Consider the following 25,362-nt stretch of genomic DNA (forward strand, 5'->3'; position numbering starts at 1 on the left):
TAACATCCATGGTACTGTATTCAACTACCAGATCAGCCACATGAAGGCAGCGGCTACTGTGTCCTGGTGACACAAGGTTAAGCCTTAATTCCATTGAACTTAATTCTGTTTAATATACGCAATATTCCCCCTAGTCTTCAGAAATGCGTTAATTTTACGGATGAATCAAAACAATATTTTGGGGTGGTGCAACCGCCCCTATATGTGAGGTTTGGACATCGACCCAATTGCACCCCCCCAACCCTGCGCTGTGATTGGCCACCATTGTACCCCCCTAACCCTGCACCGTGATTGGCCATCATGACTATTCAGGACTGTGATTGGCTAGAAACACATGACACATGTGCATAGCCCTATAAATAGGGCTATGCACTTTAGGGTGAATCACTTCCATCACTGTGATGACCACTGTGACCACACCGCCCACTTCACACTGGGTGTGTTTTTTATTATAAAGTGCAATAAATGTATAAATTAAATAATATTAGTACCTGAATTGACTGAAATGTTCTCTTCTGCTTGTTTCTTTGGCACACAATGTATACGGTCTATCCAAAATCTGAAAAGGTAAAACAAAAGTAACATACTCGAGCCAAATTCCATACGGTAAAGAAACGGAAGGTGTTTCGCAAGAGATCACAGAGGTTTGTATAGGAATGAATGGATTAAACAGAATTATAGACATCACACAGCCCAATGGAAACAAGGTGTTATTCCAAACCGGCTGACAAAACTATTTGGGGGGGATTGTAAAAAAAAAAAGAGTGGAAAAAAATTAAATAACTATAGTTAAAATATTCACAGCCTAGGTCTGGCAGCCCCTGTCTCCCCTTGCCCTGCCATGCTGATGAAGCCTGTTGTGTGTACACCTATTCTTTGAGACACACATCCGGGTTTTTGACCAATTATCTTTTGTTTTTGTTTGACCCTTCAAAGGGTAAAAAAAGGGAATCGCGTGACGTTGATTCCCTTCCTCTATTCGCTCATAATAGGACATGACGTATACTGTAGGCAGTAGAATTGGTGCATCCGGCTTGGCTGGGAGCGCCAACAAACGCAATTGATCGTGTCGGAGAGTGGGAAGCCAGACACAGAGGGCGATGTCTGTTGCTGCACAGCAGGGAGCTGAACTGAGAATAGTGTTGTCCTGCCAGTGAAACTCATTGTTAGGTGAAAGGAAGTGGACATGACCCTCCCTAATAAACGAACCGGTAGGGGACAGCAGTGACGATGAGGCACTACAGTACAAGGGGGTATAACATCTAAATTGGGAGAAAAGGGGGAAAGGTGAAAAGGACTGATGAAAAACAAGACGGGTAGTATCCGTGTGACTTATGATGTGGATCTCATTTGGTATGTAGCCAGTCTATGACATCAGTACTATGACTTCCTATGACATCAGTACTAAGATGAAATAACCTCAGTCATTATCTCCACATTTGGGTAAAGGTTCAGCCCAATCTGACTGGAAAGACTTGGTCAAAACCATAGTATTTGGCTGGGCTTTATGCGCAGAATTGTGGGAAATTTGTTAGGATAGTCAGTGATAGTGTCTATAATGCAGCCTGGGAGCCAGAGAAAACTTCACTGCACGTTTCGGAATACGTAGACTAGACGTTGTCTAACCCAAAAAACGTTGCATAACAACTTCTCCAGAAACATGTCGATGCAATCCTAGATTCTTTAATATTGAAAATACAGTACATTAGAACATATTAAATGCAATTTGAATGGTGCTGAGTCAGCAGCAGTGGGCTTCGCACTAACGTCTCGCTCAGGCGCACCTCTTGGGGCTTCAGGCCGCTGCTGATGGCGCGTCTACCTTGAAACAGAGATGTAATGGATCCGTGGTTTGCAGAAACATACAAGGGCAATGTTTCTCTGCTGATTGGGTTGCTATAATGTTATTTCCTGGATATTAAATGTTCATATGCATACTGAAAACTTGATCAAAATACTTCAACACACCTTTTTATTCCCAAAGAAATGTAGATACAGAAATACAGAAATCTGAATATTTGTCTGCCGACTGTCTCGGGATTCAATAATCTTTCCTGAGTTTGTTCAGTCGCTCCTCCAGGTCAGCGTCAGCATCTGCCAGTGCAGCATGGTGTTCAGCCTTCTTATCTCCTGCCTCCGACAGACGTCCTCCTGTGGCTGGTAGGCTAGATAGCTGATCTGTCAGACTGAGACCCAATTCATCCAACACTTGGGAGACGATGGCTTCACTGTTTTCTTCGTCATCCTCATCACCCATAGCATCATCCATTGCGTCATTCACCATGTCCTCCTTCATGTCCATGATTTCACTCTGTCGTTCAAACTCCATCATAATCTTTTGAATCTGAGGCATGTTGAGCTGTTTGTTCATGCTGGTCATGGCTTTGGTGATGCCTTTCATTGCCTGTGTCATGCTGTTGTTGGACTTTAGCGTCTGAATCTTGAGACTGACTGCTTGGATATTTGCTCTCAAAATGTACAACTTCTTGATGTAGCGCCTTGTGCGAACCAAGTCCATGGCCATGATCTTGACCACATCTATTTGTCCCTGTTTAGACGTTCTCTTAATATCAGCAATGATTTTCTTCTCCTGCTGCTCCAGTTTTTGTCGTTCCCTGTCCAGATCTCTCATGGCTCGGGTGAGCGCACGCTGGTTCTGCTTAAGTACCTTTTCTGGGGTCTTTCTCTTCCCAAACAGATACTCCATCTTGCAGCTACTTGTCTTTGGGTCGGTATATGCTTTAGGCCGTGATAACCAACTATTCCTGGTTCCTCCTCGATGCTTCTCTCTTGGTAGGTAATTAATATCTCTCGGAATCTTTCTGTGACTGCACTCCTGAGAGGGTTTCGAGCCTCTCTTATAATGCTGGCTTGCGGTCCTGACATCACTATGATGATGTCAGATAGTGTCAGAGGTCTCCATATATGGAGCTGCCGATGGCCAAGTTATGGCCAAATATGGGATCAAAAACGTCAGCCATGGACGTGATGGTTATGTCTATACATGGAGTTTCTAGGAAGGGTTCGCTGATGTCAGACTCTCCATCTAAGGGGATCTCCATATATAGGCTATTGCTGGCAACTATGCCCTGAATGTTTCCTAGGTATGCCCTGAATGTTCGTAACACCACTCTTTACTGATTTAAAGTCTACTAAGAAAAAAGGTTGGAAACATAACTGTTTAATGGCACCGACTAGATATATGATGCTTACAAATGACATTGTCAATACATGATGACATCAAAATGAAGTCATGTTCTGTAGTGACAAGTTTTCACATCATCATGTATTGATGTCATCAATACATAATGACGTGAAACCTTGTCACTACAGAACTAGGACGGCGCCCATCAGATGCTGGCTTATTTGGGGCATGCATGTCAAGAATGATGCAAGTTGTTCCATTTTTACTACTTATTTCGGCTAATTCCCATCGGGGTTGCCACAGCGGTTCATATATTCCCATGAACCGTTTTAACCATTATTACTCTCCGCCAGGAGAGTATTGTTATCACTGCGTTTTCACTTTCTAAACATGACACACCGATTGGTCAAGCCTCACGTGACACGTGAAATACTGTGATCTGATTGGCTAGTGACGCCACCGGGCCTATATATACATGGCATCACTCTGACAGTGTCTCTGCCACTGTCAGAGTGAGGTAAGACGGGAACCATGAAATGGCTGCATGGCTGATACATAATTGGCAGATAGGACAGATAGGACATTTATATAGACAGGAGGGATATGACATAGGACACTTATACAGACAGGAGGGATAGGACACTCACACAGACAGAACGGAAGAGGACACTTACCCAGACAGGTTGGATAGGACACTTACATATACAAGAGGGATAGCGACCTATAAATACATGTGTCACTGTGATAAGCCAGATTCCAATACCGAAAATCCGGCCACTAGCTCACTCCCAGACCTTCGAACCGGAAGTAGTCAAGTAGTCGCGGTCCAATTGTTCCTATCTGTCTTATTGGACAGATAGGACAGATAGGACACTTATATAGACAGGAGGGATATGACACTTACATAGACAGGACGGATAGGACAGGAGGGATAGGACACTTACACAGAATGAACGGAAGAGGACACTTACCCAGACAGGATGGATAGGACACTTACATATACAAGAGGGATAGCGACCTTCGCGACCTTCGAACCAACACAAGTCTTCTGGCGGAGAGTTGTGCTCCGAGGAGCACTTTTTCTAGTTATTATTATTATTATCTGGTTCTGTTTTCTGCGTCTTCCACTGTGACTCCTGCCACCTGCATATCATCTCTCACTGCATCCATAAACCTCCTTTCCAAACCATCCCAACTTCACCTCTCTTGTTTTATTTCCAAACCTTTCTTCCTTCATTCATCCCAGCCTTACTTCTTCCGTCTTTCCAACAATTTGCGCGACCGATGCAAGTCGTTACATTTATACTGCGTTGTGGCACAAATGTTTTGCGAAGCTCGGCCAATCAGTTAAGCCGACGGGTCTGGTTAGCCAATCAGGGACCTATACTGGCTTAGGGGCGCAAACATGATTTCAAGTGTGTGTGGGTGTGTCCCTACTGTCAGCCGCTGTTTAGGATCTTTTTTAATGTGGTATCAGAAGGTGAAAGTGAATTGAGTAATTTAAATTGTTCATCTCAATTCTGAGATAGCGATCTCAGAATGGACCCCATATTGCCTTTTTATTTTTGTGTTCAAGTGAGAGGACAACACAATCACAGCTTGATGACTATTTTGTTCTGCAACATTTTCCGCAATTAATATAACATAGGCATCAAGTCAGTGCAAGATGGGTGTGCATAACGATTTACAGATTAAATAAATGCATACAAAAATAAGGACTTCAGTGGCCAAGAGCCTTTATTGTTATTAAGTATTATGAGTATTTATGAGTGCTTATAGCTATACATGTACGGTCAGTGTTATAAGCAGATTATAATGCATTATAATGTATTGTGTTAGGAACAAGGCACAGGTTATCTACAAGCCCAAAGCTTGATTTAAACTTGTGTAATTTGGCAGTTCAACTAGTTGAAAGTAATAAACTCCTTGGACTGATACTGGATTGCACTCTGTCTTGGTCTCACCACATTAATTATATTGTTTTGAAAATGGGAAAAGCAGTTGGTATTTCCAATTGCTCATTTTTTGCTTCTTTTGCTGCCCGTCCCCTTTTATGTCAGATAGTTCAAAGTTGAGTTTTATGTCATCTTGACTATTGCTCTATGGTGTGATCATCTGCTGCCAGTGGTGACCTCAGGAAGCTCCTGGTTGTTCTAAACAGGGCAGCGCGGTTGGTCCTGGGTTGCTCACTGAGATCTAATGTGAGCCGTATGTATGCCTGCATAGAATAGATTGTCTTTCAATACACTTGTACTGTTCAAGTCAGTCATGAGCAGTTTAACATCTGTTTTATACATAAACAAATTGTTTATAGTAATACTGTGCATGATCATATAGAGGTTCAGCTTGTATTACCTCATCCAAGAACAAATGTTTTAATGAGATCTTTTATTTGTAGTTTTGTCCTGGGGGCTGCTGCTGCAAATAAAGCCTGAACAGACGTTCAACTTGTGAGTGCGGTTCATCTTTTGAAGATCTTTTATTTAGAGGTCATTATATCTTTGGAATAACCTCTCTCGAAACCTTGGCTGTATCTACAGTAAATTAGAATAGGTTCATACAAAAGCATCCCTGTGGGAAGTAGTAGTAGAGCGATGCTTCGTGACCCTTACAATAGTAATAATAGGGGTCTGCACATTTTGAGGGACCAAGGAAGTTTTTGACAAACTATGCATTTGTACAAAATGCCAGTGTTGTTTAATGCAACTTAAATTCAGCCTGTAGGTCATTAAAAGATTTAAGAACCTGGTCTCTGTAGAGGTCACCAAGCACCACTACACCCCAAGATTTACGAACGCATACACAAGGTTAAACCATATGCTAAAGTTAAGAATCTTAGCTGCCTTTTTCCAGACCCCCTGGCCTTACGACATGACAACACTGCATGAGATTGAACACTTGTGGGTAGGGAGGCCGAGGCATAGGTAATCAGAGGAAACACTGATATCGTTCCACATCAAACCACGGAGGCGCCCGTTCTGGAGGGAGTGACCACGGTGCCAAATGCCGCAGGCAAAAGGCGTAGTGATACAATCTTTCTACATCAGAAATACAGTGTGCTGATAGTTTGTAGAAAGTGTCTCCAGTTGCGTTTGAGTTAAGCTGATTTAGGAGCACCAGTTTAGGCATCACTGTCTCTACCCTTATCCAAGTCCCCTGTTGCGTTTGAGTTAAGCTCATTTAGGAGAACCAGTTAAAGCATCACTGTCTCAACCCTTATCCAAGTCCCCTGTTGCGTTTGAGTTAAGCTGATTTAGGAGCACCAGTTTAGCCGTCACTCTACCAAGTATCCAAGTATCGCCTCCGTTGATGTCTTTCAAATTCATACACTTAGTACTTGCAGCGCTTATATTATATAATACCGAACCATAATGGCCATTATATGGTGCACCATAAAAGCTTTAACATAAAACGTTGGTCAGATGGTATTTCAGTGGAGTTTTAATAGCATACCATAAACTATAACATATTAATACACTAACATTGTCTAAGGGAAACCAAAATCATTTTCTAAATATGAAACCCCATGAGCATGTATGAAATATATCAAAAATGGAACAAAACATCAACAAAAAACACAAAACTATTCATAGAACTGGATTAAAAAGTAACATGTACAGGTGTGTGCAGTCTTAAGAGTGGGCTAAGAGGCCAGTCTGAGGTAATCCGTTTGCAAATTTGGGCTATGTTTGTACTGAACTTTCCTACGGAGATGAAAGAGCATTATGAAAAAACACATGGCTTTTTTCCTCAATATTGACAGGTTATCTTTAGGCTAGCAATGTCATTAATGCACATTTTAAATTCAAAAGTCAAACAATTTCCTCTACCTCATGAGACAATGTAAGACAGATATACTGTAATAGCAGTTTTCTTTAGAAATAATTGTCCTGACTGTTTGCAGAAGGGATAGGGCATGTCAAACTGTCTACCATGATTACGTTTTATGTGTGTAACGAGCCAGAGCTTATTATGTAGTTCAATTTGTCAGGCAATATTTCTTTGTCTATCAAAAAAGTCCATCAAAACATACTTAATCTTCTTAAGTTTAACCTGAATATAAATGACACACGCTGGAAGTCTGCAAAGCCTACCACAGTAAAATGTACCCTTTCAGGTCAATTTCTACAGTCCCAGAATGAAATGAACATTTTACTGTGAGCAGTTTGCACCCCACAACTTCTTATTTACTTAAAGGAACATGCGGTCCTCGCTGTGGGAGAACCGTGTGTTCAGTTCCTGAGACTTCTTTAGAAGTCGCTGCTTCTGGGCCTCATCAAAGCGGTTAACCTGCAGGTCACTTTCCCGATCAAATGCCCGCCGCTCTACTGGTGCGCTGGGCGTCTCCTCCGCTTTCTTCTTCATCTTCTTTGTGTGCAAACTTATCAAGGATTCACCACGCTTGGTCTCCTGCCAGAAAGAAACAATGGGAAACAATGCTCATGTCTGGCAACTCCTTAATTCATATTGTACAAATAAAAAGGAAAAAGTAAGGAGTAACAATGGTACAGCAGCATTCCAATCCAAACTTTGTATTTTAGAGTAGTGCAACTTTGCAAAGAACAGGACAGTGACAAATGCAGCAATCATGAACAAAAATGAATGAACAAAAAGCCCGCACTCTGCTCTTGCTCAGCAGCATCAGTTGTTTTCAAATTGACAAATTTAGTAGTGCAACTTACATTATATTTGGACACTTTTGCTGCCAGTTGCATCTCCTTTTGGGACATTTGTGGGGTGTCGACTTTCTCAGTCTCATCTTTCTTCTTTCCCTCAAGGCGCTCCTATTTGTTAAGAATAATCACAATAGACAGGGAGTAAATCGTAAACTCATGTTATATAAAGATAAACTCATTCTTATGAAACTGGTGAGCTGCAGCACCTACCCTAATCTTGCGCTCCCTGTCTGCAGGAGTATCTGTCCACATTGAACGGTCTTTGTCCTTTGGACCCGACTTCTTCTTGAAAGTGCGAGCCCCCAAGCCAATATGTTGCAGTTCGGGGGGGAGCTCTGTCATCCATGTTTCTCTAGCGAGCACCTCAGGAACATCCTTTTACACACAAACACACACACATTTTAATTTCTGTATTTGGAATGTTCAGTTTAAGACATAAATCATGTCAAAATCCAAATATATCAGAGTAAAAGAAAAATGCAATGCAATGCCATAAAACAAAATAGAAACCCTACTGTATACTGATCTGATAAAATAACGAACATTGTTTGTTCAGCATGGAAGATCCTGTGTGAGTGTGAAGTACTGAACCACGTTTGTTACTACTTTGCTAATTTCTAACCTAAAATGTTTTCAGAAACATATTTTAGTGTGCTGATTAAGTTTAAATTGAGTAATACACCGTCTGACTCTGGACGTCATCTTAAATGAGATTCAAAACGGGGTAGCTCTGTAATTTAAATCAGGTGTGTTTGGAGAAACGTGCAGCTATGGGAGGGTCTACCTATGACATGTCATCACGCAGTATGTTTTCGTTTGACAGGAAGTAATTAAAATTGGCCTGTTTGGTACTTTTGATATAATACACAAAAAAATTATAAAGTCCATATTATGACCACGGAGATGGCTCTAAAAGTGTGAAAAAAAACATTTTCATTTCACCACGTCTTTAAGTGGTTAAATCTCAACACTCACATCTCCTGTCAGCTTGTCCTTCATCTTTTGTGCCCTGCGCTCAAAGTCCAGAACCACAGAATCCTGAACCAATCCTTTGGCAGGCATAGGTCCAATTACTTCCTCATCCTCTCCTTCACTGCTAGAGGTCTCAGCTTTGTAGCCTGGGGGTAGTGCAGGCCCTGGGAAATCTTCATCATCATCATCATCATCACCATCATCATTATCTGCTGCTCTGCGAAAGCCTGGAGGCAAGGCTGGACCCAGTACTGGTGGCCTGAGATAAACAATAGAACATTTGTTAATCATAAAATGTAACAAAATTAATTATGGGTAAGTATAAACTCTTTCTTGTCCACACTGATCTTGACTCGAGTTCTTGTCTTGAATTCTCTTGCTCACCTCTCTGGTGAACTCTGTTGCTTCTTGAACCCTGGGGGTAGAGCTGGTCCAAAGAAGCTGTCGTCGTCGTCGTCGTCCTCATCGTCCTCATCATCATCTTTTGGCTTTGCTGTCTCTTCCATGCTGGACAAACAATGTTCTTTTTTTTTAAATCAGATCAGTACAGTAGGGTTTTTATTTTGTTTTATTCCAGACAGGTCCAGTGTTAACATTCACTTTGTCAGTGACATGAAAATGATCATCATCCTGCTGCAATCCACAACTTTTTAAATTAATAAAACTTTATTTTTACCTGGTCTCCTCACTCTTTCATTGAGAAAGTTAAAGCCTGCAGGCTGCAGCTTTAAGAGACTTTACAGTTTCAAAATCTGCTAAATGCCTGAATTGTAAGGAGTGTTGATGATATAAGTGAACCTACTCTATGTGTATATTAATCAGTGAAACTACACTCAATTCAATTCAAAGGGCTTTATTGGCATGAGAAAACATACATTTACATTGCCAAAGCAAAAGTAGCAAAATACAATCAAAACAAAATAATGTATGTACAATTAAAAGGCAAAAAATAATGTGTAAACAGAGCTGTGTTACATTGCAACTGAGAGAAATCTATCTTACAAAACCATTATGAATTGTGCATTTGCTGTCAGAAATAGTTGGCCTATACATCCACATAGGAAAGGTTTTAACAGAGTAGATGTAATTTTCTGTGTTCTGGAGAATTTGGAGAGTTTGATACCAAATCAAGGAGAATTCGAGGAGAAATGACAATCAAGGAGTCCTCAAGGAGATGTGGTTGAAATCCAGGAGGGTTGGCACTTGGCAGCCCTGGTTTGTGTTTGTGTGTGTGTGTGTGTGTGTGTGTGTGTGTGTGTGTGTGTGTGTGTGTGTGTGTGTGTGTGTGTGTGTGTGTGTGATGCTAAAGTGAACCTACTCTCTGCGTGTGTGTGTTGTCTTGGATCTCTTGAAGACCACCTCCCGCTCGCTGTCTTCTGAATCGCTGGAGGGTTCTCCCCGTTTATAGCCAGGTGGGAGAGCCGGACCAACCACTGCTAGGGAAAACAGAACACAGAACCCAAGCATCTCCTGCTATAATCAAAGCAAACACAAATGGACAGCATAAAAGAGCACCTGTCTACAAATGGTGACTGGTCTGTCTAAGCTTACACATTTCTTTTTTAATTTATTTAAATTTAATTCCACAGTTTTGCAGTGATACATCACATGACTATATATGCATATATATAGCAATTACAAGGTCAGTGCTTTCTCAGATGTCAAAGAAAATCTAACTGTCGGGTTGAAACAGGCGTTTAAATTGCTTGAAATGTCAGCCTGCTGTGGCCATGTTTTACCAGTGCAATCTTACGGGAGCAGTACAATGCATGCGGACGGGGTTTGACTGGCCACAGGCTGATATTTTAAGCGATTTCAACGCTTGTTTCAACCCGTCAGTTGAATTTTCTTTTCCGCTAAAAGTTAAAACATCTGAGAGCAGGGCAGAATACCTTTACATTTCGGATACGATGCGCGGAAAAGGGTAAAGAAATATGCATAGTGGAAAATGTTCGCCGATGTCACCCCCCACAGTCACCGAGCCGTAGGACCTCATCTCGGAGCTTTACAGGGGCTAAAGCTATTGTGTTATTATCCTTTTAGCACCATTGTTGTATAATCGTACCACTGTAGGCTACTATTTGCAAACTGTTAATAAAGTATTCACTCAATCAATCAATCAAACTTAACTGGATATTTCCCACATCTCAAGAAACACCAGCGGTCGTTGTTGGATCTAGTAAATAAATAAATACGTACGTCCATCTTCACTGTCTGAGTCTTCATCGCTGTCGTTTCCTAACCTCGGGGGCAAGGCTGGTCCACATGACATCTTTAAAACGTCGCCGAGTTGTTTGTTTTTATCTAATAAAGAACAATTCGATTGTACTTGTGCCAAATCGGAGTGAATCGTTTATTTGGAGTGAAAATGCTCACGATCCAACTTGACCCCTGACCTCAGGAAGTAAACATTATCAACAGCCAATAAATGAAACGACCAGTGTTGCCATGTCCACTTATTATAAGCGACTTTGGGCTTGTTTTTCTGTAAAGTTGCTTGTAAATATTTGTGGTTGCGGTTTGTGGGGCTTTTTTGAAGTTGTTTCTAAAGTGTAGTTGCTTATTTAGGCTTAATTGCTTAAAAAAAAATGTTTTTTAACCAGTGGTTCTCAAATATTGTCATGTACATCCCCACATTAATATGTATTAATTTGTCCCTATAAACCCCATCAGAAAATGTTTTGTGCCAGGGAGCCCCCTACCAGATTTGTGTTGTTAGAATGTTTCAAATATGTATACAGGACAGGATGAAAGTGCTCATATGGTCTAAGTGCCCTATAGTTGCTTCTTTTGGGCTTGTTTCCCCAGACCTGGTTGCTTATTTCTCTCACAAAATCTGGCAACGGTGGAATCGACATGGGTCACATGACCAGGAAGAGATGTCATTGACTGCGTAGTGTGTGACGGTAACGGACTGTAACCTGACTGTGAACATCATCGTTGGGCTTTGTGTTGAACTCGAATCATAAACTTTAAAGTTGTCAGCTAGTTATTTACCTAACCAACTATATAAGTGGCTCATTCAAGCGCTTCTGAAATGGGAAAAAGGGACAAAGGAGATCGAGGTAAGAAGATCTAATCTCGAAGGGCTTTGAACCTCACTCTGTCTCTATCTCTGCCGGGAGAACCTCATCTAGGAGCGTGGAGAGTGAGGTTCCAAAAGGGTATTTAGGACATTTTTAGGACATGATAAATAGTGTCAACTGTCAAGTGACGTTCAAACAAGAAGAATCATCCTGATTGTTGCGTTTTGACATTATATTGAAAAACTAAAAGAGCCATTCACTAGGAGAGGATAGCTACGTCTTCTTATCTCAACCGTGACCAACAACTGTATTTATTTGATGCGACGAATATAGTCCCAAGTTGGAAGGTTGCCAGTTAACGGTCCCATGCAGGACAAACCGATACCCTCCATACTATTAATAGTTATCTTGTTGTTTGATAAGATTTGTGAATGAAGATAAGGTAGGTTAGATGCATACCAATATTTACTTACTGTTAACCTTAATACTCACACACATACTAATAACCACACAATACAACCATACAAGTGTTGGACTTCACTCAGGCTGCTGTGTTGTCTTTCTCCAGGGCAGAGAAAGATGTATGTATGTATGTAGGTACACTACCCACTGGTAGTAGTGAAAGTAAAGGGTCAGTTTAACTGTGTGTTTAGGGTTCGGAACAGAATCAACAGATTTAAATATTTGTTGACAATCTTACCACAATTCTCCACATCTTTCTTGGTGTGTATCTGTCCATGGCCATCAGCTGATAGTGTCCAAGCTTAGCCAACATGTTGTCTGACTCGTACGATGTCTACCCATAGACAAGAAGTCCAAAAAGCGTGTATATGAGGAGGAAGATGATGAGGAGGAGGCGATGGGCAGTGAATCTCAGGAGGCCATACCCGCAGCTGCGGGGAAACAGGTGGATGAGGCCAGCACCAAACTTGATGAGTACGGGGCCAAAGACTACCGTGTTCAGATGCTCCTGAAGAATGATCACGCCGCACGTCCCCTCTGGGTGGTAAGACAGTAGGACTCGATTAACTCTCCACGATGTACTTGTAATGAGAATCACCTTTTTATTTCATACAGTGTCCTAATTCTAAAACAACTGAACTTTGCATCTCTACATGTTTCTATCTTCCTTTTTTTTATTTTTCTGTCTCTTCTCCTCCAGGCTCCAGATGGACACATTTTCCTCGAGGCCTTCTCACCCGTTTACAAATATGCGCAAGATTTCTTGGTGGCGATTGCAGAGCCTGTTTGCAGGCCCGTCCATGTCCATGAATACAAGCTGACAGCTTATTCCCTCTATGCAGCTGTCAGTGTAGGACTGCAGACCTCTGACATTGTGGAATACCTGCAGAAACTCAGCAAAACATCCATACCTGATGGCATTGTGCAGTTCATCAAGGTGTGAGAGACAGAATATACATTTTTGAGTGGTGCCAACCACTCCTATATCTGACTTTGTCTGTGTGTCCGGGTGTATGTCCAATAAACAAACATAGATGACAACATCAATACGGGGCTCATCAAAGGCACCACTCTCTTCACACAGGGTGTGATTTTTTTATACAAGGGATGTGAGTGTCTGGGATGAGGATGTGTGAACATACATACATACATACATACATACAATGTATGTATGTATGTATGTATGTATGTATGTATGTATGTATGTATGTATGTATGTATGTATGTCATACATACATACATACATACATACATACATACATACATTAAGACTTTGTTGGACTTGTAAACCCCTCATGTGTGTTTGTGTTGTCACTTGACTATAATTACATTTCTCTCTGTCTCCTAGCTTTGTACAATGAGCTACGGTAAAGTGAAATTGGTGCTCAAGCACAACAGGTAAAATCACGTCCTCTTTGCCTAATATCCATTATTTTATTTTCAGCAAATGTTTTCAAACTGTGCCATATTATCTAACACAGATACTTTGTTGAGAGTGCCTTCCCCGATGTGATTCAGCGCCTCCTGCAGGACAACGTGATCCGTGAATGCCGTCTCCGTACTGCCGACGGCGCGGACACTGAGCTCATCACTGAGGTCATCCACAGTAAATCTGCGGTATGGCAACCCATTTCCCCTCTTCCAGTTAATTTGATTACACAAACCTTTAAAATCCTCTGTTTAGAGTTCTATCAGAGTTACAAATGGATAAATGAACACTGAAGATTTTACTATGTACATACCGTAGATACATTTATAAAAAGCATAGTTCCATTGTTTGGTTAACACTGGCTATGTACCGTAAAAACACTAGGTCGTCCGAGGTATATAAACAAACACATGATAGGACCACATATCAGTATTACTCAGCCAGCCAACATATTGTTTATTATAATCACTATACCCTTCTGATAAGGTTAAATTTGAACCCTATGAATAAGGCACGAGCCCAAGAAAGATGAAAAGATGGTTTGGTACTAAGACCCCCCAATACCCGTCCAGTCAACACCCAAAGAAATGAGAGTCAGACACCTGGTACGTCCAAAAATGATCAGTCTGTATTGCCCGAGTGTGCACACAGGAGACAGTACAAGTTACAGACAAGAATATCAATCACACACACACACACTGACACACTGACATAAGACAACAAGCACTTCCACGCACAAACACACACTGATGCTTCAATAACAGGCAATAGTATTTATACACAGTTGGACTTCAATGACATCAGACATAGGTGCATCCTTATGATTGGCTTTAAGACCCTCAGACGTAGGGTGGGAGTTGTAAGATGGACAGGCGTCTGGCTGTCTTAATAATAAGTTGTTGTTCATCTTAGGGTGTCCTTGTGTACAATTCTCGGTTCCATAAACAAGTTGTTCCTTCGATATCATAGGACATGTGCATGGTTTTATCTGTGACAGGATGACAGCTGACAAAAGGGAATTAGTGACGATGCCGGGTCAAACAGAGATATCGGTCATCGTACAGAGATACAGGTCATTAGGACATTAAACACAAAACGTTGACCAAGACATGTTTTTACTGATTGGGAACATATGGAGCCAGCACCAGATAGCAAATATGGAGCCAGCTACATGGCCTTGGTAGAGAAAGTATAGTAGAGTTACAAAAGGCATGTTTAAAAGACTGAAGTACAGGCCCAAAAAGACATCACTATATTAATTTGACTGGTTAGATCGATATTTCTAGATCATATCAATCTGGTCCACAAAACATATCTATCACCTTCCATCGGTGTATTACCATTCACAATCTTGTTTTTCCTATGGCAAGGTAAGAGGAGCGCTCCTTTCATCCTGTGTATGTGCAAGGTTTTACAAATCACTTTAAAACAAGGCAGATCCGCTCAGTTAATCTGACCTAGTGTGACATGTTTGTGTCCTTGTTGTGCATTGATTACTAAGTATCTCACTTATTGGATCTTTATTTAGAATAAAGGTAGGCCTTTCTGTAAATGCAACCTAGGCTCTCAAACCATTTTTTAAATTGGTTTTATTTATTTAGTAGAATATTTAAAAAAAAAAAAGAAGAAATGCTGATCATTGAAATTTAATGAATATACCATATATTATCTTTTTTTTAAAAAACCTTTATCTCCCTTTGTTTATTTGTGTCTGGTTTACCAAGCACACCTACTGTACATGACTGTTCTAATGTCATCCCTGCAGTCAGTACAGTACCTTTTTACTCACTGGTTGGCCAATGTGGTCTTCTTGTGTGATATATTGAGCTGATAGCACATCGATGGCTTGCAGATAAACAGTTTCTAGCTATAATCAAACTGTACATCCCTACCTGTACCTCCAAAATGAACACCATTATCAGCTCTTCATCGGTGATTAACCAATTAAGCCCTATATACTTCATGGTACAACAAGTAATGGAGATGATCTCCATAACGTGTTGCATTGCGACGCCTCATTGTGAGCTTGTAGATCTGCTTTCTTGTTGATATTTTTGAACATCTTTGAAAAATGTTGCTACAATACAGTAGGGACGCCAGTTGTTTGAAAGTAGTTAATGGTATGTTGAGTACCCAAATATGACCATTTGGAAGTCTTGATGAAGTCTTATTCCCTCATGCAGATCTCTAAGACCATACAGGACAAGGGAGGGGCTTCTACTTCCCAGCAGACTGCTGAAGGTCAAAGTTCAACCACCCAGGTTCCCGAGGACATTTTCAGCTACTACGAGCAGATGGATAAGGAAGAAGAGGAGGAAGAAGAGACACAGACTGTGTCCTGTGAAATTAGACAGGTCGGTGTCAATCTTACCTCACTCTCTTTCTCTTTTAATGTAATTACATGACATCACAACATATGATTGTAATTGTTGATTTTTACATGTATGAATCTAGACTGCAGACACACTCTCCCGTTTCATCTTTTCTGTTGTGTTTTCATGTGGTCCATTTCAGGAGATGATTGAAGAGCTGCAGAAGCGTTGCATCCAGCTTGAGTACCCTCTTCTGGCCGAGTATGACTTCCGCAATGACACAGTCAACCCAGACATCAACATGGACCTGAAGCCCACCGCAGTGTTACGGCCCTACCAGGAGAAGAGCCTGCGCAAGATGTTTGGAAATGGCCGCGCTCGCTCTGGAGTCATTGTGCTGCCTTGCGGTGAGACAATAGAGTTTCTGTGATAGGTTGTTAACATGTAAAGGTACATCTTGTTTTCATATTCTCAGAAAAGTACAAGTAATTGCATTGAAAGCTATTCTGTAGCACATCAAAATGGGCAACGTGCTTCTATATTTGATGTCCTGCATTTCCTTCCCAGGAGCGGGCAAGTCTCTGGTGGGTGTGACGGCTGCATGCACGGTGCGTAAACGCTGCCTTGTGCTCGGCAACTCCTCTGTGTCAGTAGAACAGTGGAAGTCCCAGTTCAAGATGTGGTCCACCATTGATGACTCGCAGATCTGCAGATTCACGTCTGATGCCAAAGACAAGCCCATCGGTTGCTCTGTGGCCATCAGCACCTACTCTATGCTGGGCCACACCACCAAGCGGTCCTGGGAGGCGGAGAGGGTTATGGAGTGGATGCGTAGTCAGGAGTGGGGGCTAATTATCCTAGATGAGGTTCACACCATCCCTGGTGAGCTGTCACAACAACTGCCAGTATAACGCATACAGTAAATAAGCCTTTAGTAACCCCTGAGTTATGTTACAAGACCAATACCTGTAAATGTTTATTGACAGCTTCAACTATATATCATACATAAAGAGGCAATTGTCCCATTAATGGCTTTAACATTTGTTAACATTAAAATGTTAACAAACTTATCTGAATAACTGAGTCAATGTTGCCTCAACATCATTTCATAGTCAACAAGTCATGGATGTATTTATATATTTATTTATTTTACTAATTTAATTGGTAAATTAATCTTTTTCCAAGGGAGTATTTTCAGCCTTACTTTTCAAATCAATCCAATGCACACTTAAAAATGCGTGGAACGGAACTGTAACATAACCTTGTCAACACTGAATGCTGAATTACCTACCTAATGCAAGTTTAAAGCCTTTGCACGCTGCTTGACATGTTATAATGAAATAAATGGAATCCAATGACTCCCTCAAAAATCAAAGCATACTATGGAAAATGGTTGGCAGTAATGTCAAGTATACCGTGAGGCGTAGACCACCTGTATGGTCCTTTCAATTTAATAAGATAAATGTGTCCAATGGTGGATTTACAAAAGTCATTTAAATATAAAGGATATGCTCAGGATGTTATTGAATGATGCATACAAAGTCAATTTGGTCAAGTTGAGACAGTATTATAACAGTTATGTGTGCTCTTTGCAGCCAAGATGTTCCGTCGTGTTCTGACCATTGTCCAGGCCCATTGCAAGCTGGGTCTCACTGCCACACTGGTCAGGGAAGATGACAAAATAGTGGATCTCAACTTCCTGATTGGGCCTAAGTTGTTTGAAGCCAACTGGATGGAGTTGCAGAACAATGGCTACATTGCCAAAGTCCAGTGTGCTGAGGTGAGTCTTACTGTGGCAGTAAACCGCTAAATCCAAATTGGCCCATAATGGTGCATTTGTACTGTCAGAATAAAATGTAGTTTATTTCGATCCACATCAACAGTATCTCAAAACGTACCACACTGTAATCCAATAATTAATTTTGGTTTATCGAAAAGGCATAGGCTGAAGCTCAAAGCTTATTTATAAATATAAATGAACACTGAGGATTTATTATTTCCACACCAGTTCCCAACGGGTACAACTAGTACATCAGATAACAGGAGTATTGCGCAATGGGTGGGGCGTGTATTCCTGACTTGCATCGTTTCCGACTTGCATGACCCCCGAATAGGTCTAGTCTAGTTATACTTGGTCTAGTTATACTTCATCATAGATGTTGATCTGTCTAAGTTCCTTCTGGTTGTCCAGACTGAATTTCTTCCGTCTCACTCAATTAGCACACAGAGTCCTCTTGGGGAGGTCTGCCAATCTTCTCTGCAGCCAGATAGTTGTGGATTATTGTGCCATTAACAAATGCCTTCTCACTTTTTAAACACAATGCAAACTTGTCCCTCAAGATTTCTGTATTTTGGAATTCTTGAATTAAAGACGGAAGCGTTAAATAAACAACTTAAATATATTTCACATTTCATATTGAGTGATACACTAAGTAAGTACATCAACACAAATGTCTGAAAACTGTCTTCTGAAGGAGGTCTCTGCACCTGGCTTGTAGAAAGAGCTGAGGCATTCCAGGGCTCCAGTTAAAGCCTTACTGGAAGCAGGATGCATTTTATTATCTACATAAGACAGTCATTCAAATTGGGCATGGTACACTGCTTTAGTGGGTGGCACTCTGAATCCTTTCTGTGTGGATTTTGCATGTTCTTCCATGTGGGTTTTCCCCGGGTGTGTATCCTCCCACACCATAAACAAGCATTATGGGGACAGGGTGTAGCTGTAAAAGAGCATGCATGCTCATTCAATCTACTCTGTATAAATAAAAGTTAACAATACATTAACATGTGCCTGTTCTCAGTTACATAATTAGTCTTACTAAATGCCATGCAAAATGTGTCACATTCTACATTACATACTGTAAAGTGTGGTGGCTCTACTCATACTATAAACATAGAATAAAACAGATGTACAATAAATGAAAACAAAAAAAAACACTTTTGAAAGATTAGATGGATTTGAATAAAACATTATATATCCCAAAACCAAGAATAATATTTGTGGGTTTAGAATTTGACAACTTTGTGAAAATAATGGATGAAGAACTCACCTACAGTATGTGCCTGTCCCTCAGGTGTGGTGCCCAATGTCTCCTGAGTTTTACAGAGAATACGTGGCTATTAAGACCAAGAAACGTATCCTGTTCTACACTATGAATCCCAATAAGTTCCGTGCCTGTCAGTTTCTGATTAAATTCCATGAGCGACGCAATGACAAGATCATTGTGTTTGCTGATAACGTCTTCGCCCTGAAGGAATACGCCATCCGCCTCAATAAGTAAGTTGTTGAAACAATTAACACACTTATTGTTGCAGTCAAACGCCTATTTGCTCAAAATTGCCTCATGTTTGGTTCAACTCTAACATTTTTGTTTTTAACTCTCCTTGCAAGGCCTTACATCTATGGCCCAACCTCCCAGGGGGAACGTATGCAGATCTTGCAGAACTTCAAACACAACCCCAAGATTAATACCATCTTCATCTCCAAGGTCAGGACATGACTGTTGCCGCCTTGTCCTTGTAATCTGTTAACAACCCCTCTTTATCATCATACTTTTTGCCAGTAATTCTGCTCCGAAGTGCACTGACTATTATGTCAACCATACAAATGTGTGCCAACACTGACATCTGATAGGAAAGGAGAATAGTGCCCTTATTTAAATTCCTTAATATCGCTCACAGGTTGGAGACACTTCATTTGACTTGCCAGAGGCGAATGTCCTGATTCAGATTTCATCTCATGGTGGATCCCGCAGACAAGAGGCCCAGAGGCTTGGCAGAGTGCTCAGAGCCAAGAAAGGTCAGTTTCTTTTGCTTATTCAAAAAAGTATGTCGGCAGTGTAGAATATACTTTTTTTAGGGAGTCTCTGTTACACAAGTGTTCTTTACTCTTGTGTACCTGCACATTATGCAAAGAGACATCTAACACTCACTCCTTTTCACTTCAGGAATGGTGGCAGAGGAGTACAATGCCTACTTCTATTCCTTGGTGTCCCAGGACACCCAAGAAATGGCTTACTCCACTAAGAGGCAGAGGTTCCTGGTAGACCAAGGCTATAGCTTTAAGGTGCGTTCATGGCTCCAAGAACTGTTACAGTATGTGCACTCCAGCCTCCCACACGACCAACACATTTCACCTTATGACTGGTACACCTGATACAACTTTAAGTCCAATGTATGGATCTCACTGCTCTTTCTGTCCTAAAGGGGGTCTTAACTACTGTAGGCAACTAGGAATCTCGGGGCGGGGAGAAACACATTTCATGATTCCCTCATGACTTTTTAGCACATTTCCAACATGTGTTGAACCATGAGTGTACTGTGATAACGTGTTTTCATGAAAAGCATCATATACGTAGTGACACCCACTGCTCCTAGCAAGGGGATAAGGGTATAAAAAAACGATGTTTAATATCTTGGCGGGTAAGGTGTTAATACTAAACATTTTTTCCCCTATTAACCCATTAAGACCTGGAACGGTGCCATTTTTAGATTTGAGCTAAAAAGCATTATTTTACACATTGGGCTATTCAAAAATAGCAGATATACAAGCTCATAGCGCGGCACCGAGTGCCGCGCTACGAGCTTGTAGATCTGCTATTTTTGAAAAATCGTGAAAATGTGTGCAAATCTTTGAATAAATATATTTTTAAAGCGAACATTTTTAACTCAAATCGTTGCTTCTGGGGGTCCCTGGAACAAAATATTTTGATGGGGGTCCGCGGCCAAATACATATAATTTTGGGGGTCCTTGACATGAAAAAGATTGAGCACCACTGATATAGAAACATACGTTTTTCAGAAAACTGTTGGGATTTAGGAGACATGTAGAATCGGCTTCAGGTCTCAAGTCGTTCTCTTTTTTTACTCCTCCCTGGCCCCCACGCACATACTGTATGTCAAGTGACTTTGAGTGCTTAGAAAAGCGCTATATAAATTCCAGGTATTATTATTATTATTCATTAACACACTTTCTTTCGTGTCCTAGGTGATTACTAAGATGGCAGGTATGGAGGAGGAAGATCTGATGTTCTCGTCCAGAGAAGAGCAGTATCAACTACTACAGAAGGTCTTGGCTGCGTCAGACCTGGATGCTGAGGAGGAAGTGGTGATAGGGGAGGTGGGCGGACGACCACAGGTGAGAGCCACTCTCCTTCTGAGTTACACAACAGATCTGGGTTTTCATGCTTAGTTTGTGCTACATTATTCTGATATTAATTTTTTTGAGTGGTGCCAACCACTCCTACATTTGACTTTGTCCGTGTGTCCGTATGTCCGTCCGTCTGTATGTCCGTCCGTATGTTTGAGCACGGCTGATTGGTCAAGCTTCACGTGACACGTGACAATATGTTGTCACGTGTCACGTGACAACATATTGTTGCTGATTGCAACACAAGGATGCAACCAGTTACACTTTCAAAGGCACCAATCTCTTCACACTGGGTGTGATTTTTGGGGCGGTGTAGCCGCCCCCCTATAAGTGAGTTTTGGACACCGACCAATCCTGCACCGTGATTGGCCAATAGTCTACAACGCATTGTATACCCCCTAACCCTTCCATTGTTAATGCAAATCGATACTTTTGCAAAGTCAGCCAATCACATTACAGCTAGTGTCATCACCACTAACTGTAATGTGATTGGCTGACTTTGCAAATTCAGGACTGTGATTGGCTAGCGAAACACATGACACATGTGCAGCCCTATGAATAGCAGTATGGACTTTAAAAAAAGTCATTCATCCTTTTTTTAAAGTGAGTCATGTTGTGATGACCACACACCGCCCACTTCTCACTGGGTGTGATTTTTTTAATTGTCTCCGCCAGGAGACTGTTTTCACTTCCCCCCCCCCCCCCCAGGAATAATCACGAAATGGCTGGGAAATGGCGGAGCAATACATTATGTAGACACACTGGTGTCATCACAATACGTAATATAACTAGCTTAGACAGCTTAGACAGCTTAGACTAACTAGCTTAGACAGGATTAATCAATATTTGCTGGCGGAGACTTGTGCTCCGAGGAGCACATTTTCTAGTTGCTTCTTATTATTATTATTACTCTCCGCAGGAGAGTATTGTTTTCACTTTCTAAATATGACACACCGATTGGTCAAGCCTCACGTGACACGTGACAATACGGTGAAATACTGTATAAATACATGGCGTCACTTTGACAGTGTCTTTGCCACTGTCAAAGTGAGGTAAGACAGGAACCATCACGAAATGGCTGCATGGCTGATACATAATTGGCAGATAGGACAGATAGGACACTTATATAGACAGGAGGGATATGACACTTACACAGACGGATAGGACACTTACAGTACACAGACAGGACGGATAGGACACTTATACAGACAGGACGGATAGGACACTTATACAGACAGGACGGATAGGACACTTATACAGACAGGACGGATAGAACACTTACACAGACAGGACGGATAGGACACTTACACAGACAGGAGGGATATGACACTTACACAGACAGGACGGATAGGACACTTACAGTATACAGACAGGACGGATAGGACACTTACAGTATACAGACAGGACGGATAGGACACTTATACAGACAGGAGGGATAGGACACTTACACAGACAGGAGGGATAGGACACTTACATAGACAGGACGGATAGGACACTTATACAGACAAGACGGATAGGACACTTATACAGACGGATAGGACACTTATACAGACAGGACGGATCGGACACTTATACAGACAGGATGGATAGGACAGTTAGAACATAAGAATTAGAACATTCCCAACATTCCCAACACAAGTCTGGTAAGAGTGAGGTAAGACAGGAACAATCACGAAATGGTTGAGAAATGGCGGATACTGTAACAATTGGATAGGACACTTACACAGACAGGACGGATAGGACACTTACACAGACAGGACGGATAGGACACTTACATAGACAGGACGGATAGGACACTTATACAGACAGGAGGGATAGGACACTTATACAGACAGGACGGATAGGACACTTATACAGATAGAACATTCCCAACATTCCCAACAGCGGAGAGTTGTGCTCCGAGGAGCACTTTTTCTAGTTTTTCTTATTCTGTACTTCCCGTACTTCCCATCCCTATCTCTTTCCATCTCTCCCAATTAGTTCTCAAGGCGACCAGGCACCATGAGCTCCATGTCGGGTGCAGACGATGCAGTCTACATGGAGTACCACCGGGGTAGCAAAGCCTCCCTGGCAGGCAAGAACATCCATCCGCTCTTTAAGCGCTTCCGCTTAAAGAAGTAGATGTGCACTGGCTCCATCTTCACCCCCTACTGGGTTACTCAGGAATTACAAGGCAGGACTGAGGCAGAAAGAAATGTGCACAGACTAGTAGCCCATAGTATCGGGAAAGTTGACTTGGAAGGTCTGAAGCAGGATGAGAGCAGCTGGAGATGAAGCTAGGAATGATGTGCCTCCAAGATAAGGGTGATGCTGCCCTCTTAAACTTGATGACGAGCTCTATCCCGTGAGCTTGATGTCCTGTAACTACTGTCTGTGTATGTACTGCAGTCTCAAATGTATATTAGTGTTAAAAGGGCAAGGATTCACTTGTGCCTTGACTGATTTAACCTGTCTTTTGTAATATTTGAAACATTCAATCCTTAAGCCCACATTGTCAGTGGATCTAGAGCTGTTCTGATGTAAATAATTTCATGTTTTGTTTAGTTTTTTTGTAAAAGAAGCATCGTGGTCATTAATGATGTTGAGAGTGTTTTTTCCAAAGGATGTGAGACTGGGAGACTTTTGTGTAAAAAGTGCAGCTGGGAAAAAAAATAAAAGAAATATAAAAAGATCTTCTTTCTCAAGCATAAGAGGGGGAGAAACTGTATAGAAAAAATATTATAGGAAGAAATGTTAACAAATGAATGACATTGAGAAGACTTCACTGATAAGCTGGTGTATTCTTGAGTAAATATGCACATATGTAATTCTATCTGAAAGATAGTCGCTATTTGTTGTATTAATGTTGTAGCACTGAGTAGAGTTTCATAGTTTTGCACATGGTGTGTTTTTGTGGTGTAATGGAAATCAGTGAAGGGTGCAAGAGAAGGGAGGTCTTGTTTCATTTAGATTCAACATGAGAAGTAGCCAGGGATGGGAAGGAGAGATACAGCGAATGTTTATACTTCGTTGCACACAGTGTCACCCAACGAAAATGTCAGATCTACAAGTTCTCAGGTTGTGAGCTTGTAGATTGGCTATTTTCGCTGCACAACAAAGTAGTATACATCTGCTTTATTCACTTCTTGAAGACTTGAACGTTTTCCAAAACAACCATCCGCAGCCTGGTGACTTATGCCAGCTTTCAAAGAGTGAGCGTGGGAAAATAGCCACCTCTATCTCAGAGCCACAGTGTGACGAGAAGAGAGCAACGGTCTCCCCTGTGAAAAGCCACTCTTCCCCCTGGCCCCTTTGATTTAATCCCTGGATTTGACATTGCAGCGAAGAAGGAAACCCTCATTGGTTCTGGAGGAGGTTTGGACCACACGTGATCTTATTGGAGGACAAAAAGATGGAACCGTAGAGTTATGGGTTAGATGTGAATGGAAACGTTGCTCAATATGGGTTGAAGGAGTTGGGAGGGAGTACCCATCACGCAATGGACACAATATAACCTAAGAGCCAACATTACAACTTCAACAATTTAGGTTTTCATGTGAGTTCAGTAGCATTTACATGATGGAAATATACAAAAATTTTATGTTTTCAGTGTTTGTTCAAATAATCTATTTATTTATATATTTACATTTGTCACAATGTGCTACGGTAAACTACACACCCTATAAATACCCACGTCGCTTGTAACAGAAGAGATCCTATAAAATGCTTATAAATATATTGATAGTTCGACCACTTCAAATGCTCTAATCTAAAAAGAAAAAAATACTAATGATCCATGTGCATTTCAGTCTATCCATCCAGTGTATTTAGTAGCCTACTCTTCCCCTTGACAATGAGTTTCGTCTGATCTGCGATTAGTCTGATTTAACCCATCTAACCCCTGCTCATTTTGATAGGATTGGATGGCTTAGGGTTGAGGACAGAGTTCAGCAACTTGCTATGGGCCTGGTCTTCAAGATACACCACAACATTGGGATCCCCCTGTATTTGTCAAAATACTTCCAAAATGTTAATGAAGTCCAGGATCATAACACCAGAGGCAGCTCCACAAATCATGTTCAACCCAGATTTGGCTGAACAAAGGGAATGAACTCGTTCTCATGCTATTCATCAAAAATGTGGAATGCCCTACCAAAAGGAGTAAAGGAGTGTAAAACCCTACTCACACAGACAGAACAAACCATATCCACT

At 41.4% G+C, this 25,362-nt stretch overlaps 3 protein-coding genes across 3 annotated transcripts; 1 reads left to right on the plus strand and 2 right to left on the minus strand.

Moving 5' to 3' along the window:
- Positions 1-2,041: 2,041 nt before the first annotated feature.
- On the minus strand, positions 2,042-2,707 carry LOC311042923 (charged multivesicular body protein 2a-like; the record flags this gene model as incomplete). Its single annotated transcript, XM_084054025.1, has 1 exon — positions 2,042-2,707. One exon carries the CDS (start codon positions 2,705-2,707, stop codon positions 2,042-2,044), a length of 666 nt encoding a protein of 221 aa, XP_083910151.1.
- Positions 2,708-6,574: 3,867 nt separating this feature from the next.
- Positions 6,575-11,181, minus strand: gpalpp1 (GPALPP motifs containing 1). Its single transcript, XM_084058172.1, has 7 exons — positions 10,993-11,181; positions 10,112-10,226; positions 9,178-9,300; positions 8,797-9,052; positions 8,032-8,196; positions 7,828-7,929; positions 6,575-7,555 (listed from the first exon to the last, which is right to left on the minus strand). The coding sequence occupies exons 1-7, from the start codon at positions 11,063-11,065 to the stop codon at positions 7,337-7,339; spliced, it is 1,053 nt and encodes a 350-aa protein (XP_083914298.1). The 5' UTR covers positions 11,066-11,181; the 3' UTR covers positions 6,575-7,336.
- A 514-nt stretch (positions 11,182-11,695) lies between these two features.
- On the plus strand, positions 11,696-24,619 carry LOC311042148 (general transcription and DNA repair factor IIH helicase/translocase subunit XPB). Its single transcript, XM_084052705.1, has 15 exons — positions 11,696-11,858; positions 12,626-12,825; positions 12,982-13,218; positions 13,630-13,679; positions 13,763-13,898; positions 15,894-16,064; positions 16,225-16,429; positions 16,590-16,904; positions 17,618-17,802; positions 19,097-19,299; positions 19,414-19,510; positions 19,704-19,821; positions 19,970-20,088; positions 21,010-21,159; positions 23,152-24,619. Exons 1-15 carry the CDS (start codon positions 11,831-11,833, stop codon positions 23,290-23,292), a joined length of 2,355 nt encoding a protein of 784 aa, XP_083908831.1. The 5' UTR covers positions 11,696-11,830; the 3' UTR covers positions 23,293-24,619.
- The last annotated feature ends 743 nt before the right edge of the window (positions 24,620-25,362 follow it).

The sequence above is a fragment of the Gymnoscopelus microlampas genome, assembly GCF_963454915.1.
Source record: "Gymnoscopelus microlampas genome assembly, chromosome: 1".
In the NCBI taxonomy this organism is placed as follows: domain Eukaryota; kingdom Metazoa; phylum Chordata; class Actinopteri; order Myctophiformes; family Myctophidae; genus Gymnoscopelus; species Gymnoscopelus microlampas.